Consider the following 15550-nt stretch of genomic DNA (forward strand, 5'->3'; position numbering starts at 1 on the left):
GTAGAGTAGCTAGAGTAGAGTAGCTAGAGTAGATAGAGCGAATAGACTCCTATTGGCCTAGATGATGCAGCCTATAATACAGCCTTTCCGTTTTGTGATGCATACTCTCCATTTTACGCAGTCGACACGGAGGCAAGCGGGTGAGTTTGATTGGTGGAACAATATTTATACGGGCCGGAGCTAGGCCTAATATAGGGGGGGTGACACGCAGAGAAAAGGGGGGTGATACGCAAAGAAAGGGGGGGTGATAACTAAGGTGCTCCTTCTTAATAGGCTATTGTCTGCATCTATAGATTATACACCTCCTCTTATGCTCCCTTGTGCCAACTAGCATAATTACTGGCTGTGGTTAGCGCCCTGTAAAGTGAACTTTAACTCGCAAGTTTCTACTATCTACTCTACTCTGTGCCTTGGTATTAGAGATAGATAGCTCCTGATTATACACTTACTTTACTGGTTACCTTTAACCATCATGCTTAGCACCATGCGTAAAGTAATCAAAGCTAGTACTGTTATCCTTTTGTTTATTATTAAACCTTACAAATTCCGCTTGCTCCCGCTATGAATGTCTAATCCAAAAGTGCCCCCGCTACACGATCCCATCCAACAGCACTGCCAGCCCTCCCACCTTCGCTAAGGTCCCCACCGCACTGCTCCCGACGCTCCTCCTTCCACTAGAACTTGGCCTTCGCCTGCTGCCGCTCGAGCTTCGCCGACTTTTTGGCTTAGCCGGCACATCACTATCGGAGGTAGTGGAGACGTCAAGATGAGACGTCGAGTACGATGATACATGATTATGCGTACTCGACCGCGGAGAATCATTGCTGAAGGACGTTCCCTGGTGCGCGGAACGGGGCGTTGGCGGTGCTTGGTTGTAGTGTGGTGCGTAAGGGGCTGGGTATGATTGATGCTGCACGTTCAGTGAAGCAGGACTGTATGAGAAGGGGTTGTAGTTCGGATTCGGCCCGGGGAACGTAGTTGCGCGGTCCAGTGGGGGTGGGTGTGTCTGGATTGGTGGTGGAAAAGGACGAGGTGTACGGTCTGCAGCGCTGGGAATCCGCGGTTGGACGGGGTAGTGCTGAGTATTCGAAGAGGAAGACGAGCGACGTTTGGGTGAACGGGGCCGTTGGCGTTGGCGATACATTTCTACTGTTCGCTCGACGAGATATTCGACTTCAGCCTTGAAACATCTATCAGCATTGCTTTAGTTTTATAGGATAGGGGGTGGCTTACAAAGGTGAGTGGACGAGGAATTGAAAAGGCGGTCTCGAGTTTTGTGCGTCCTCCTTCATTCCGCTCCTTCTTTATCTGTGTGTAGTCGTATCCTCCTTCTTTTAAGGCTTCCTTACAAACCCAGGAAGCCAGAATCTCCGTCCAGGAATTTCGATCAGTGAAAGGCGTCGATGCTGGAAGCTCCGTGTTAGATCGTACAACCTTACCGTCGATATATTCCCAGTACAGTCTCTTTACACATATTCGCCACGGAATTTGCAAGTCTGCACTTTCGTCTTCGTCTTTCGCCGTCACTGCCGCAGCCGCACGAACGGGGAGACTCGATATACTTGTACGAGGGGATTGTGGAGATTGACTATGCAGACTGGGCGACGTTGCTAAGATCCCTGATGATCTAGGAGAAACGCCATATTGCGATGAAGGCGGAGATATAGGTGCTGTCGAGCCAAATCTGATATCCGGAACTGGTATCGGGAGTGTTGGTGAGTCCGGGAAAAGCGGCTGGATGCTGCTTGGCCGTTGAGGGATAGGTGCTGGGACTCGTCGTCCAGTGCGCTTGACGCCAGGCAATGCCCCGAGCTGGTCATCAGTGTCATCAGACTCGACTGTTGGTTGCTGATTTTGTCTTTGGTCGTATTGTTGCTGCCTTGTTTGCTCTTCAGCCTCGCGTTGCATGCGGTCCATTTCCTCCAAGATTTCCTGGAGCCGTGTCCATTTGGCAATCAAGTGATCAATGTGTCCAGTGGAAACAAGAAGCACTTGCGGCAACTCTTCGGGGTCCTTGTGTGGAAGCTGAGCCAGAGATGACTCCTGATACTGGACGAGACTAGTGGGTGTCATCGCGGAAAGCTTCGTTTGTTCCTCAATGACGATGATGCTGTTGGAGGTGTCATTGTTCTCTAGAAGACGTGGACTTGAAAACTCCTCGCTTCGTCGTAGCTCATCGTAAAGCTTTGATGCGGAAAATAAGGAGAGTTGCTGCTCTATAATGAGTATTTCCATTTGGAGTTTCTCATTTTGGATAGATTCGGCCATCCTAGCAGGCGAGATTGCTGGATGGGTCCTATAGAAATATTCATAAGCTGCAATAGTGTTGATATGGATAGAATGTATAGGCACCTGGTCCATCGGATTATTTTGGCCGTATACAACGACTGAAGCATGACCGAGAGTGTCAACTTGAGAGACTTAAGATAACCGACGAGATAATCTATCCGCGTCTTGGAGGTAAGAGACCATTTCCATGCTCGAATCAATCCCAAAGATGCTGAACTTTCTTCATGCTTCTCATGAAGTTGATCCACAGGCACTAAAGCCTCGATTTCCCTAAAGATGTTCTGGCATTGATCGAGAATTTCTTCAATGGTTTTAGACGCCTAGAGCTGGTATGAGCATACGAGAATCATCTAAAGAGGAATGAAAGACCAACTAACCGCTAAAGAAGGCATGGAATCATCCTCTTTAAATGTTGCTCCAATATGCTTCAGCGTTAAGGAGAATAGGCTCACATTCCTCGCGATGCGGTTCATGTCTCTCGTTACTGAAGATAGAGCCCCGAACCTGTAGAGAGCCAGCGAGAGCCGACAACCCCACGTGACATGGGATATTATAGACGTAATTTCTGCCATAGTTGAAGCTGTAAGTCGAAGTCCCTAACATCCATCACTATCAAAACGAAAGAGAGCGCTGCGCGGAGAGATTATACACCGCAGGGCCAGTCAGGTGGAAACGAGCGGGCGTCATAGCCCTGCAGCATCACCGGCGAGCAAATAACGTCGTGAGCTCCAAAAGGTGACCGGATGCAAGCCATCGCGGCGATCGGGCGCAGGCAGCTAGCGGGACACAAGGCTGAAAAGATAGAACGAACGACGGGTGCAAGCTGACCCGTTTGCAGGGGAGCCTGACGTGCGCCACCCAAAAGACTGGAAATAAAGCACGCTGACCCGCCACCGAGATGCATGCCGTGGTGGTGCGGCCCGCAGAGAAGAACTGTCGAACAGTGAGTGGAGACTCCGCACTATGGGGTCTCAGCCTTACCTACCAAGTACATACTTACTGGGTTAGGCCCGATCCGTGAGGCATTATCAGCCATCAAGTCGAACATGGACTTTGCGCGAAAACATAACGTAATAGTTTTCTTGTTTCGCCAGTTCCAGCCCACCTCTGAATAGTCCATATTCTGTTTCTGTCTGTGTCATCTGGGAAGAGTCATCGAGCCTTCCCACAGGCTCCAGCGAAGTGCGCCTCTCGACCTTCAGCCTTACCGCGGCGCGCTCTACAATGTCAGCGAATGTCCACCACTTGCACGCAAAGATCCATGATAGTCCAACACTTTCGTGGGGTCGGGCATCCATTCTGTCAAGGATCAGCCGTTGGCCTTAACGAGTGTCGTTGGGTGGTGGCTTAGACCATTGAGGGTCGTGCAGTACGTACCCAAAAGTCGACCAATAGCACTTCCTCGTTCTAGCCTGAAACTTTCCGGTGAACTGGTGGGTCTGTGGAGGCGCCCGGTTGTCGATATTGACCATCTGCAGCTGCACCCTCGCATATTCCTCCACTCTATTGGACCAATGCAACAGTGCTTAAGACCCAGCACGATAGCCGAAAGAACAACTGTGAATAAAGAGCTGCGTACACCGGTCGACGAGAACCCACCGGTCACGACTATCTACGCCCGTGGAATGCATCATGCGGAAGGCTAGGAAACTAGATATTCGTGATGTCAACCTTTGATAAGAACATGAACATGGGTTATACCTTCGCTTCTCTAAGCAGAATCTTAGGTGACGGACGGCTAAGGCCCTGAATAGTTCATTTGAGAAATAGGCTAACAAGAAAATATACACATGAAACCCAAGGACAGGACCGGGCCCAGCCCAGAGCATTACGTAGATGTTAAAAGAGAAGAAAAGATTGCGACGACCTGATGAAACGCGAAAAAGAAAAAAGGAACACGAGTATGCGGCCGTATAATGTAGAGGCTGAGATGAGCTCTAATCCGCAACGTTCACCAAACCAAGCAGCTCGCCAAAGGAATCGGGGTATCATCCAAGTTCGAAGATCCGTCCACCCTTCCATCTCATGTGATCACCATCAACGTGGTATCAGACTCCGCCCCGAATGAGATAGAAAATCATGATGGTATCGCTAGACGAAGAGCACGATTTCCCCTCTGTCGTTCCGCTTCAACCGGAGACTCTTCCAGAGCTCCTTCTCCTCGTCAGGCTTGCTTAGCTCCCGATCCCAGCGATCGTAACGCTCGCGGTGATAACGTTTCAGTACCTTGTTTACGCTACACCCACGCTCGGACTCGGGTCCTTTGTTGATGAATGACATGAAGAGCTCTGCGCGGGCACCCAAATCCTTGGGGAAAGCGTTGCCGTTGCTGTGTAGTACCACCGCTCCGTTGCCGTTGACTTCAGGCGCAGGCGACTCGGAGTCGGCACGGGAATACTCAATCGCTTTCATCGGCTTCGATTTGCGTTCAGGAGAAGGCGACGACGACGAGCGACGACGGCGACGGCGCTCTTCACGACCAGACTTTTCGCGCTTGCTACGAACAAGAGCCCTGGTCCCATTGATCTCTTTAACAGTGCCGTTGGACGTCTTGCGAGGCTTGGGTTCGCGATCTCGGCCTCTCTCCCTCTGTCGCTCAAGCTTTGCTTCCCGCTCACGTTTCTCGTCTTCCTCGTACTGGCGCTGGGCGCGTGCAAGGGCTTTGGATGTACCCTGTTTTGCCCGTTTCATAGGGCTCAATGGGGAAGCTTCGGCACCGGAATAATCGGGACTGGGAGGGAAATCCGCACGAGCCAGCAGCCTGTTGAGGCCTCCTGTGAGGCCCGAGTGAAGAATAGGAGGCGTACCCGCCATGGTCACATCTCGCTCAGCCTGCGCTCGGACGAGGGACATATCGAGTTGCCCGACATCCGACCTCTTGCGCTTCTTGTCGGACTGCTTGGACACAGTCGTCGTCTCTCTCTCGCGGGCCTGTTTGTGGTCGCGTTCTGGCTTGGGCTTGGGCGCAGGGGTGTAGTATGCCGAGTCGTGGAATACCGGTTCATGCTGAGGAGCATTGGCGTACGAATCGTAGCGCCCAAATGTAGGAGGCACAGGCTCTGTGCCGTACGCAAAGCCATTTTCGACGTAGTGGTAGTCTCGGTCCTCGTCATCCATCTGGAAGTCAAGCGCATTCACGCGGACCAAGTCTGAGCTAGACCTGTGGTGCTCATCCCCCTGATGCTTGTTGTTCTCAATCATACGGGATTCTTCTGGCGGCGGCAAGGCGACCTTCGAAGCGTTGGGTGTGTCTGAATCGACGAGGAACTCGAAGACATTGACCGAAGGTAGAGCCCCCTGCTCGCCATAGTAGGCGGCTGGCGGAGGGCTTGGGGCGTGAGGAGGGGCGTCGACGATGGCAACGGCGCCGCTGTCTGGGTCAACGGCATCTTCGACGTATGCCTGTCGCGGCACGAGCGCCTGCGAGGCCTTCTGTTGTTGCTGCAGCTTTGCCTTCTTCTCCTTGTACAGTGCGCCCTGATATTTCTGCGCTTCGCTGATGCAGCTCTGTTTATTGGGCAGCGGATTAGCCCTGGCCACTCAGCGAATGCGGATTTGGCGGCAATGCAGGACCGTCGTTGTCGAGATTGTTGTTGTTGTTGTTTTCACAACCACGAGGTGAAGAGACTTCAGCGCGAGACTTACAGTGTGGGCGCGGTATTCGGTGCCGTAGAAGTGCACCATGCAGTCGATACAGGTAAAGGAGGCGCCACGACATTGGTTGCGGTGCGGGTCCAGCTTCTTCTTGGTGAGGACGTCTCCACAGTTCTATCCAAAGCGAGGGCTGGTCAGCTTCATGGCATTCCAGGAGGCGAGGGGCCAATGGAGCGCGGAGAACGGATGGCCCGTGGGGAGCGGCATACCTCACAGGAGAACGAGACCATGATTATGCTTGCGGGAGTGGGCGAATGCAAATAAAGAGCGGTGTGCGGGTGGTGAGGAAGCAATGAGGCAGCGGTGAGGCCAGCGAAGGGATGGATGCCCCGTGTCTGGTCTTCTATCGATTGCGGCGGGGACGAGGGGGAGCTGTGGTTTGGGGACGTGTTGGTGTTGTTTCACGCTGGCCATGGGCGCCAGTCTATTTTGCGCCAGCAAGCCACACGCGCGCCAACTCCCCCTGGCCAAGGCAACGCGCCCTTGCTGCATGCGAGATCGCGTCGCCAGCATATCAGGGTTAATTATAGGTCACGAGAGACCGCGCGAGCTTGTGGGCGCGCCGAGGGTGTGCAGCCCCGGTCCGTGGCAGAGCCACTCAGCAGCTCCAGCAGTCTTGAGCAGTTGGAGGTCATCGCTAAGGGGAAGGCCAGCAAGATGCGCTTTGGGGATACCGCATCGAGCTGAGGTACGGAGTAGAGAGCTGTATATTAGCCGCCTCGCGCAGACGGAGCACTACCCCTGGGGCTGCTGGTGTCGCAAGTTCATGGCCACATATCTCGAGGTATCGCCCTATTAACAGGAAGCCTGTCCCCCCCCCTAGTTCTGCTGCGGCTTGTTGGCCAGGCGTGCGGTTGTCTCATTCGCAGCTATAGCAGTGTCTCAGTTGGTGTGCGGCGGTGCCTCTGCCGCAATCCTCCCCACATCATTCATCACCCATCGCTGCATCTCAGAGCCGTATCTGGGAGACCTGGCATGACCTATAACCTGCCGCGGGTCATCGGGACACTGCGGACCGCTGATCAATCAAATCATCCGCCGCCTTGCCCTCTGGAGCCGTATATTCCTGGGAATCGGTAGATACGGATTGCCCAGTCGATGCGCGGGCGCGACCACCCTCCACCAAGTTTTGCTTGAGATAGCGTCGTTATTGATGTACCGGTGCTTGCTTCTTCTGCTCGCTCGATACCGGCTTCTCTGCAGAGTCCTGCTTCTCGTCGTCCGCGCATCCACAGTCGTACGCGTCCCCTATCTGCTCGCAATCATACTCGGGCTTGTGTAGTCGCTTGTTCACGATGTTGTGCACGTAGCAGCCCCATGTCGCAGCGGCGGACCGTGACGACACCTGGGGTGGGTATTTGGCAAGGACTTTGCCAAAGTGCTCGGCGCATTCTCCACTGCAGTCGTCTCATAAGCTAAGGTATTGCCCGCTGGGGAGGAAGACTACCATGGGTATAGTCTCTGGAAGAGATGGACGTATTGCCGCAGCGCTTCGCTCTCGTCTTTTGTCGGCTTGACGGGGAACCGCGCAAAGGTGGTGTGCAGCACTTTCCAAGCGGCGCGACCCAGTTCTGCCCTGGAAGCCAAACACATTAGCATCGCAATCTGATCACGCGGAGGGTGTGGGGCGTTTTCGAGAGAAGTTTGCTGCTCTCGACGTACTTTGCGGTGGCATTGCCCAGCTTAGGTGCGATCGCATGACCACTGAGTATGGAGCTGTCTGCTGGCTCTAAATGTGCCGGGACAACTGTAGCAGGACTTCCGCTCCCGTTCGAGTCCCGAAGCGAAGTCAGAAACAGGATGGACAGGATGGCTGCCGCGAGCACCAGGAGGAGCGTGAAACGACGACTTGCGCCCATTTCAAGGACTGGTGGAATCGTGGGGTTTATCTGCCAGAGATGGAGGAAAGCTTCCAACGCAGTGTGGAAATGGCACGGCGGAGGTTATAGAGAAGGTTATTGCCGAGTTGTGGTCCACGGACCGAAGACAAAGAGCTCACCCTCGTGTCGCAGCATAGTCTCGCCATGCAGCGGCTCCAACACGGAATCTGGCCTGACGATTCGCGCTAGGGCACCCCGTGCCCCGGCATTCATGCAAGGGCTAGCTTTGGCCGCCGCCGATGTCGCTGTGCTTTTTACAACCCAAAATTACTGAGCACTTGTCGCGGAGCACTACATATATCACCACGCATCCCTTCCGCTTGCACTCACACCGCTCCTCGAGAAGCACCATGGCAGCCTCGTTTCCGCCCCCGCCCGTGGACACAATTGGTACGCAACAACCCTCCCGACTCGCATTGCCCCGCCGTCCCGTACCTTAAGAATTGTACTGACCACTCAATTCCTTGTAGACTGGAACAATGTGGGCTTCAAAGTTCGAGAAGGTGAGCAGACGTCCTTGCCATTCCATACTTCGTACAGCCCCGAACACGCGACCTCCAAAAGGCGACCATGTCGACCCTCAATCCTTCAGTCACGGAATAGGATGAGCGACATTCGAGATGGAAAGACGGAGACAATAACATTGGAGCGGTAGCCTCTGAACACCTCAGGCTGACCAATTACCTCAGTCAATGGCCATGTCGAGTCCCACTACAGCGTCAAGTCTGGCAAATGGACTGAGCCCGAGTTCATCCAGGACCCTTTCCTCCGCATCCACGGCATGGCGCCGGGTCTCAACTACGGCCAGCAATGCTACGAAGGCATGAAAGCGTTTCGCTCTCCCACCAACGAAATCAACATCTTCCGAGCCGTCCAAAACGCAGAGCGCATGCAACACTCGGCCTCCTACATATCCATCCCAGGTGTCCCGAGCGATCACTTTCTAAAAAGCATCCATCTGGCTGTTGGGTTGAACGCGGCTTTCGTGCCGCCGCATGAGACCGGCGCTGCCATGTATATTCGGCCTCTGCTATTCGGATCAAGCGCTCAGCTAGGGCTGAACCCGCCTGAGGAGTATACTTTCTGCGTGTATGTCCTGCCTACTGGCGTATACCACGGCACAAAACCCGTCGATGCGCTCATCCTAGAGTCATTCGACCGTGCCGCTCCTGAAGGAACTGGGTCAGCCAAAGTTGGAGGCAACTATGCTCCAGTTCTGAAGTGGAGCGAGAAGGCGCATCATGACGGCTACGGAATCACACTCCATTTAGACAGCAAGACTAGGAGTGAGATCGATGAGTTCTCCACGTCTGGATTCATCGGTGTGAAGAAAGACGGTGAATCTTACACACTGGTCGTACCGGACAGTAAGAACGTCATCAAGAGTGTCACAGCAGACAGCATCTGCGAGATTGCGAAGTCTCTCGGCTGGAAGGTTGAAGCTCGGTCGGTAAGCATTGTCCTGTCTATCGAGCGATTTGTGAGCAGTCTAGTCAGATAAGCTGACACGCTAAGATTCCATACGCCGAACTGCCCTCCTTTTCTGAGGTTTTGGCTGCCGGTACCGCTGCTGCTCTTGTGCCAATCAAGTCCATCACTATGGAGTCGAAGGGAGACAAGTTCGTGTATCGCGACGGGTCTGACGAACTAGGCCCTGTCTGCGTCAAGCTGCTTACTACCCTCAAGGGCATCCAACAAGGCAAGATCGACGATACCTTCGGCTGGTTGGGTAAGGTCAATGAACCTAAGGGATACTCAAATGGCTCTGCCACCAATGGAGACGCCTTGGATGGACCCAACACAGTCGGCAGGCTGCCGTAAGAGGGACACCAGCGTGTGTTGATCCTGATCTCGCCCTAGCCATCATAGAGGGGCTTCCCACGTCGTGCAATGCGCGCTATCCTCTGGAGTTTCGGTGTCGATGTCTATTTAGCGTTTCGTATAGAGAACCTCAGGCTGTAAATATGTGGATAGGACAAAAAGTTTGACCATTCGACCCCTACATCTATATCTCAGCGGTTTCTTGTCAACAAGTTCCATTTTTGTATTCGCTGAACTGTCATAGAACGTTATACCGAAATGCTTCTATCCCGAAGTTTCATTTCCGCACCACGAAGCCGTCAACCGACTCACAACCCCACAAGCTCATCCAACCTACACGGTCCCGCATGCAGTAACTCATGCGGTGGAATCCTGTTCCCCTCCGTCGGAAATTGCAGAATCACCGTCTCATCCTGCCCCGGAAACTCGGTAATATGGCCCGCTCTCGGCGCTCTGTTAGGTGTGTCTGCTGCAAGCAAAAACCTATATTTCCCACCCGGATCCATGCCTCGGATTCAGAAGCTGGAAGTGTGGAGTTGGGGATACGGATGTGTGCGAGGCCGGAGAGGAAGATGGAGAACCTGGTGTAGGTGAGACTTGGATTACATGGTGGAGAGGCGAATGCATTTGGGGGAGGTAAATGGAGGAGGACGTACTGCACGACCGTCGCATGGCTTATTGTCGAGTTTGCGTAGGTTCGGGGTGGAAGAATGCCAATGAATGCGTTTGAGAAATTGCCTATGTCATAGTTTGCTGCACCTCGACCTATCTTGGGAATCGAGTCGAGAGCCCAGCACTCCAGGCGCGATGCGCCGTCGAAGGCGGAGAGGGCGGTGAGTTTGAATTTAACTGAGCAGAAATTTTGAGGATTGAAATTGCTAACAGGACGAAGAGGGAGTATATGAAAGAATTTTGGAGCTTCATTGTGCTGAATTGGGCTTGCATGCTACCTTCCGAAAACCCTACGCAATCATGCAAGCCGGCTCCTATCCCGACACTGGCTTCAGAGAATTCAGCAGATCGCACCGGAGTTGGGAAATTTACTGAGGGGATATGCACCTAGTCGCCTAGTGCCACAGATCTCGGGCCGATCCGTGCTTCCCCGGACTCAGGTACCTCGATGTCCGGTACATAACGACCTTATCATCTTCCCATTGTCTCCTTGTTCTCTTTATACTCGCGCATCTTGCAATTCATGGCAGGGACATTTGTGGTTCACTCATGTCTACAGTGCATATGTAGTGGATGTCCATGTTCTATTATCATTCACCTCAGTCGGATATATTTATCGGCTACGTACGGAGGAGCCTTTCAAAAGTTCTTGCCGCGCTAGTGAGCTTACCCCTGCAACCGACAGGAGCATCAAAATATCGTGCGATCCAATCATCCACAAATTGTCTCTTAAATAGCTTGCGGATACTCTTATATGTTGTAAAAGAGAGTCTGCCAAGTTTTATAAAATTTGAACATCCTAAAAAGGAGTAGTCCTTAAACAGAGAGCCCTAATAGTCTCGCTTATACCCTTGGCGCTGCAGGGGTTGATCTTGGCGGGCAAAAACTTTTGAAAGGCTCCTCTGTAATACCGGCAGGACTGATCGATGTCGCGGTAGCTGAGAGGAATTCCGGTGTGCCGTGATCTTGAGAGTTGTGGGTCGGATTCAGGATGCTTACACAGGTGCGGAGGATTTCGAACCAGGACACCAATGTTGAACCTAACGAGGAAGCTGATGTAGATTGGAGGGAGGTCTTGCTGATGCGCTCGGATTGAAACTGCTCAGTCGGACTCTAGTAGCAGCCATTTGACTACCTTTTAGCTGCCCGATAGAACGTATCTTCATCGTCGTCTCGACCACTATCCTCCCGCTGCGTGTCTTTTTCGCGCTCTTGGCGAGGCTTCGGCGTGGCCGCTCTGATGAATGTGGCCACACCAACGACTAATCTAGTCGCACCAGCAACAACTGAAGCGCCATATCCCCCCATGGCGGCACTCTGCAATGTGGCAAACACGCCTCGGGCAGGAGTAGAGGCTGTTTGCAATGCAGCTGCTATAGAAGCTGAATGAGGACAGTCAGTGAAATGCACTGCTACAAAGCAAAGTTTTTCGGCGATTGTGGATATATACCTGCTCGGGGACCCATAGCACTCCATCCCAAGGTGCTTAGCACTGGCGTAGTCACTATGCTGGTACGAGCAATGCGACTCCGCTTACGACATGGAATCCTGTCTGGTGTGGATGCTCCCGAATCCAGCCGACTACTTCTCCAGAGGCAGCTCCCAAGTCGGCTTGCAAAAGCTGGCCTATCTTTTCTCCAACTTACTGTCCAACTTCTTGACCGAATTCATCAGCTGCCTTCCAGGCCTCTCCAATCGCAGATCCGACTCTTTTGCCCATTTCCTGTCCGAAGCCACCGGCGTTCTTCCAGGCCTCTTCAATAGCAGGGCCGACGTGCTTGCCGACTTCCTGTCCAAGGCCATCGGCTGCCTTCCAAGCATTTCCGAGCGCGGGTTCGACATGCTTGCCCATTTTTTGTCCAAAGCCGTCAAGCGAGGCCCACACCTGACCGAAGAAGTCACCCATCTTTAGAGAATTCGATGAATGAGGTAGTTGTGGTGAATTGGCGAGTGAGGCTCGATAGGCGTGATGCTGTTGACGTGCTAAGCGGCTCCAGTCAGAGGAGTTGTTTGTCCGATAGCCCGCTAGCGAGCGGTGAATGCGACAAGATGGTGGTATAACTGAGCGGATAGAGGCGGACTAGCTCGACAAGGAGTGTTGTTTTCATGAAGCTCATTCCTCACGTAGACACAACAACACAACAGCAGAGCCAGCGGCTTTTCGGACTCACCGCCGCAGATAGCTCACCACCATCACTCTCACCAACATGCTATCTGTCGTCCGCCGCGCGTACAAAGCAGTGAAGAAGCGAGTAGTGAAAGCCTACCGCGCCACCACTACTCCGGTCGCAAGATATGTCGTCGAACACCCAATCCGCACTACGGTTTACATCGCCAGAGCCGTCCTGATACTATACCCAGGCGCGATGATGGGACCCTTCTGGGTCCTCACATTGGGAATGAGCCGCACTCGAGCAAGTAAGACTTCAAAATATCCTTCCAGATGTCACCTATCTTTATGTGAGGCTATGTTCAATGCTGACACACACAGTGGTGGTTGCTTCTGCAATCCGCTCTTATGCGGTCCTTGGACCAGCGGGAGGACTATTCGCCATCTTGCAAACAGCGGCGATTGCAGGACCCCGTCAGGCGGCTCAGTATGCAGGGTTTAGGCTGCTCAACCAGATTCAGCAGGAGTGGGGGCTGTTACTCTAAGCCTTGCGAAGAGGAGACGGGAAGGACTTCCGGGTGAGTATACATTACAATCAGTGGAAGGGAACGTTACTGACCTTTGGTAGTGCGGCTCTGAGCCCAGTATTCTGACCGTATTTGGATTTATCTATATCGAGGATCAGACGCACGTCGCGTATAGCCTTCGAACTGCCACATGGTTCAACATGCGATCGAGAGAACTTCACGTAGGTTTGGGACGGCCTACGCAAGTGTAGAGATGATCGAAGTACACGATAAATGTTCAAAAACACATTCACAATTGTGGGCGATGAGATTATGAGAAGAACATTGACATCATTATGGGAACACAGTGGTATTATTGAAGTTAGAAGAAGAGAAATATTGATGAAGAATCCAAAATGTCTCTAATAGATGTCGCAAATGAAGCTCTGCGCCCTATCTTTCCAGCCCTGACCTAGTAAATCAGGGTTACCTGGATAGACTAGGTTGATGTACGGGTTAGGATTTGCTGCGTCACCCGCTGTGCACTTATCATTGTCCCAGAACCAGCAATGTGTCGTGGGATTTGGGCCAATAGAGGAGGTCGATCGGTAGAATGGAGGCTCTAGAGGGTGGCACTGCCCTGGAATGGATTGAACATACTGGCACTGTCCCGACCAATTGGAGCCAGTGCACATATACACTCCACCAGGCGGACCTGGGGCTTGGGACTTTTGAGGAGGTCCAGCCTGTCCAGCTGCACATGTTGGATCCGCCGTGCTGATGCTGAACAACGCAGCTAAGGCGGTAAAGACTAAGTGGTTGGTATACATTATCAGCGTGGTGGGTGAGAACGATTGGAGAATTGTCGTGAAACGTGTAGCTGTCGAAGGTTGAAGTGAGTGGTGTGGTCGTATCTTCGGAAAGATAGGTGTGTGGAAGAGACACACGTTAACTAAATATGTGAGTTCAAAGATCAAGTAACAACTTGTTTGTTCGACTTTCTGCATTTTCTTTCACGTATGCTTAGTAATGAGCATGGCTCAAAGAATCGCACAATCGTAGTGTTTAGTCTTATTGGTTAGAATGGGTATCAATTTAACTTCCTTTGTTTTGTCTAGAGGCCTTCCCTTTCATGCCAAAGACAATACCAACGGCAAGGCTTTGGCGACTATCATTCGTGGGACCGAAAGACGTCGAACGCAGGCTTGCTGCAAAGCTATAGATCGCAGGCACAGGTGATGCTACCCGACGTTTCAATCGACCAGCATACGTTCGCCAGATCCTGAACAATGCAGCTGGTAATCTTCGACTGGGTATCCTAGGTGACATGGAGCAGTGTTGCTATGCTTGATCGGATTGATAGCCGATCAGACGGAGATAGTTCCGTTTGTCGAAGGTTGCGTGAAGGGTTTGACGTCCTTGGACATAATCAAATAGTCCGGCGGCTTTTCTAGACCGTTCCTTAGAACTCTTGGTTCTGGACTTGTCCCGTCCTTCGAGAAACCTAGCTTTTGATAGAACTTGGCAGCGGCGACGTTGCTCGTGAAAACTGTGAGCATGACCTCCGCGAGGCCAATTCCTTGCGCGATTGTTTCTGCAATGTGCATCAGGTGAGCTCCAACTCTGCAGCCCCGGAGGCTTTCCGACAAGTGGATTTCGTATATATAGAGAACGGCATATTCGTAGTCATCATCGTGAGTGATCATAAAGGAAAGAAAGCCATTGACAGGAAGATTCGAGTGGGCTGAGAAAGAAGCATCGTGGCGCGGATCTGCCACGCGGACGATGAGATATCGCATATCTGGATCTCGCATCTCTTCTTTCTTCGCCTTGGGCCTCCAACGGACGACGGACTTCCTATAGGCTTCTGAAGACGTCTCTTCAACCAGTGAAAAGCAACCTTCAAGGTCTGCGTCGCTCATCTCCGACGACGCTTTGAATGATATTGTGAGATTGTTTGCTGGTTTGTCTAGTCCTACCCCGGCGTGGGGGGTAAAGCTGAGGAGACGTGATTCTTGGGGCAGAAAACGAGACTGGAAATCTGATGTAGACAACGCGTTGGTGCTGCGCACTAGATCCATATGGTCGATTCCTTGCGCCATCTGCGTTTCTTCTGGGCGCGCTTGCAATATCGCACGTTTCTTTCGTGGTTGGATTTGGGATCGTTCTTCGCCAGTGGGCACTCTTTCAGAAAGGCTTTCCAACCTGGAAACTTCTTCGTGTCAGAAGGGTAAATTGAAAACTCCATCTACAAGGAAAACGGAGCTATCTTGTTAGGAGTCAGGCTCACCCTCGGCATTATGATTCTGGTCTGCGCTATCCTCGATGCGTCGCTTCATGCTCCAAGCTTCGGTATGCAAATAGACTCTGTAGTAGCTTAGAACTGTCACAACCTGATAACGACTTGACGGGAGCTGGCGCTTCTTGCGTTGTTGGCCGGGTGTTTTGCAGACGAGATATGCAGCAGAAGTCGAGGAGACGCGCAGGTGGGTTATCTCAGGTGCCTCAGACCCTCTACGAGGATATTACCCTGCCTGAGTGCGTGTGGTTGGTGTTGGGCGTTGTGCATGTTGTGCAGAGAATTCTGCCAAAAAGGCGGTTCACGTGACGGGCAGGCC

The 15550-nt window shown here is 52.5% G+C and overlaps 10 protein-coding genes across 10 annotated transcripts; 2 read left to right on the forward strand and 8 right to left on the reverse strand.

Moving 5' to 3' along the window:
- Positions 1–375: 375 nt before the first annotated feature.
- Positions 376–3264, reverse strand: BDZ99DRAFT_498359 (uncharacterized protein). Its single transcript, XM_033723576.1, has 4 exons — positions 2667–3264; positions 2353–2609; positions 1234–2296; positions 376–1180 (listed from the first exon to the last, which is right to left on the reverse strand). The coding sequence occupies exons 1-4, from the start codon at positions 2859–2861 to the stop codon at positions 590–592; spliced, it is 2106 nt and encodes a 701-aa protein (XP_033577141.1). The 5' UTR covers positions 2862–3264; the 3' UTR covers positions 376–589.
- Positions 3265–4096: 832 nt separating this feature from the next.
- On the reverse strand, positions 4097–6264 carry BDZ99DRAFT_306882 (uncharacterized protein). Its single transcript, XM_033714236.1, has 3 exons — positions 6153–6264; positions 5935–6057; positions 4097–5796 (listed from the first exon to the last, which is right to left on the reverse strand). The coding sequence occupies exons 1-3, from the start codon at positions 6171–6173 to the stop codon at positions 4381–4383; spliced, it is 1560 nt and encodes a 519-aa protein (XP_033577142.1). The 5' UTR covers positions 6174–6264; the 3' UTR covers positions 4097–4380.
- A 652-nt stretch (positions 6265–6916) lies between these two features.
- Positions 6917–7922, reverse strand: BDZ99DRAFT_306735 (FAD-linked sulfhydryl oxidase-like protein ERV2). The gene is made up of 3 exons (XM_033714235.1): positions 7606–7922; positions 7391–7519; positions 6917–7340 (listed from the first exon to the last, which is right to left on the reverse strand). The coding sequence occupies exons 1-3, from the start codon at positions 7800–7802 to the stop codon at positions 7091–7093; spliced, it is 576 nt and encodes a 191-aa protein (XP_033577143.1). The 5' UTR covers positions 7803–7922; the 3' UTR covers positions 6917–7090.
- A 251-nt stretch (positions 7923–8173) lies between these two features.
- On the forward strand, positions 8174–9644 carry BDZ99DRAFT_488071 (branched-chain-amino-acid aminotransferase; the record flags this gene model as incomplete). The annotated part of the gene is made up of 4 exons (XM_033722882.1): positions 8174–8213; positions 8294–8326; positions 8513–9273; positions 9339–9644. 4 exons carry the CDS (start codon positions 8174–8176, stop codon positions 9642–9644), a joined length of 1140 nt encoding a protein of 379 aa, XP_033577144.1.
- A 9-nt stretch (positions 9645–9653) lies between these two features.
- BDZ99DRAFT_562962 (uncharacterized protein) lies at positions 9654–10497 on the reverse strand (the record flags this gene model as incomplete). The annotated part of the gene is made up of 3 exons (XM_033727353.1): positions 9654–9828; positions 9899–10225; positions 10301–10497. Coding segments are annotated over 2 exons (378 nt in total), but the record flags the coding sequence as incomplete, so codon positions are not given.
- Positions 10498–11288: 791 nt separating this feature from the next.
- BDZ99DRAFT_562970 (uncharacterized protein) lies at positions 11289–11899 on the reverse strand (the record flags this gene model as incomplete). Its single annotated transcript, XM_033727354.1, has 2 exons — positions 11289–11698; positions 11767–11899. Coding segments are annotated over 2 exons (384 nt in total), but the record flags the coding sequence as incomplete, so codon positions are not given.
- Positions 11840–12228, reverse strand: BDZ99DRAFT_462782 (uncharacterized protein). Its single transcript, XM_033719926.1, has one exon. The coding sequence runs from the start codon at positions 12220–12222 to the stop codon at positions 11959–11961; it is 264 nt and encodes an 87-aa protein (XP_033577147.1). The 5' UTR covers positions 12223–12228; the 3' UTR covers positions 11840–11958.
- A 295-nt stretch (positions 12229–12523) lies between these two features.
- Positions 12524–13293, forward strand: BDZ99DRAFT_570791 (uncharacterized protein; the record flags this gene model as incomplete). Its single annotated transcript, XM_033728028.1, has 3 exons — positions 12524–12734; positions 12808–13004; positions 13055–13293. 2 exons carry the CDS (start codon positions 12524–12526, stop codon positions 12969–12971), a joined length of 375 nt encoding a protein of 124 aa, XP_033577148.1. The 3' UTR covers positions 12972–13004; positions 13055–13293.
- Positions 13294–13354: 61 nt separating this feature from the next.
- On the reverse strand, positions 13355–13863 carry BDZ99DRAFT_498365 (uncharacterized protein; the record flags this gene model as incomplete). Its single annotated transcript, XM_033723577.1, has 1 exon — positions 13355–13863. The coding sequence occupies exon 1, from the start codon at positions 13760–13762 to the stop codon at positions 13355–13357; it is 408 nt and encodes a 135-aa protein (XP_033577149.1). The 5' UTR covers positions 13763–13863.
- Positions 13864–13981: 118 nt separating this feature from the next.
- On the reverse strand, positions 13982–15478 carry BDZ99DRAFT_442745 (acyl-CoA N-acyltransferase). Its single transcript, XM_033717825.1, has 2 exons — positions 15223–15478; positions 13982–15144 (listed from the first exon to the last, which is right to left on the reverse strand). Exons 1-2 carry the CDS (start codon positions 15269–15271, stop codon positions 14300–14302), a joined length of 894 nt encoding a protein of 297 aa, XP_033577150.1. The 5' UTR covers positions 15272–15478; the 3' UTR covers positions 13982–14299.
- Positions 15479–15550: the final 72 nt, after the last annotated feature.

The sequence above is a fragment of the Mytilinidion resinicola genome, assembly GCF_010093595.1.
Source record: "Mytilinidion resinicola strain CBS 304.34 unplaced genomic scaffold BDZ99scaffold_9, whole genome shotgun sequence".
Classification (NCBI taxonomy): domain Eukaryota; kingdom Fungi; phylum Ascomycota; class Dothideomycetes; order Mytilinidiales; family Mytilinidiaceae; genus Mytilinidion; species Mytilinidion resinicola.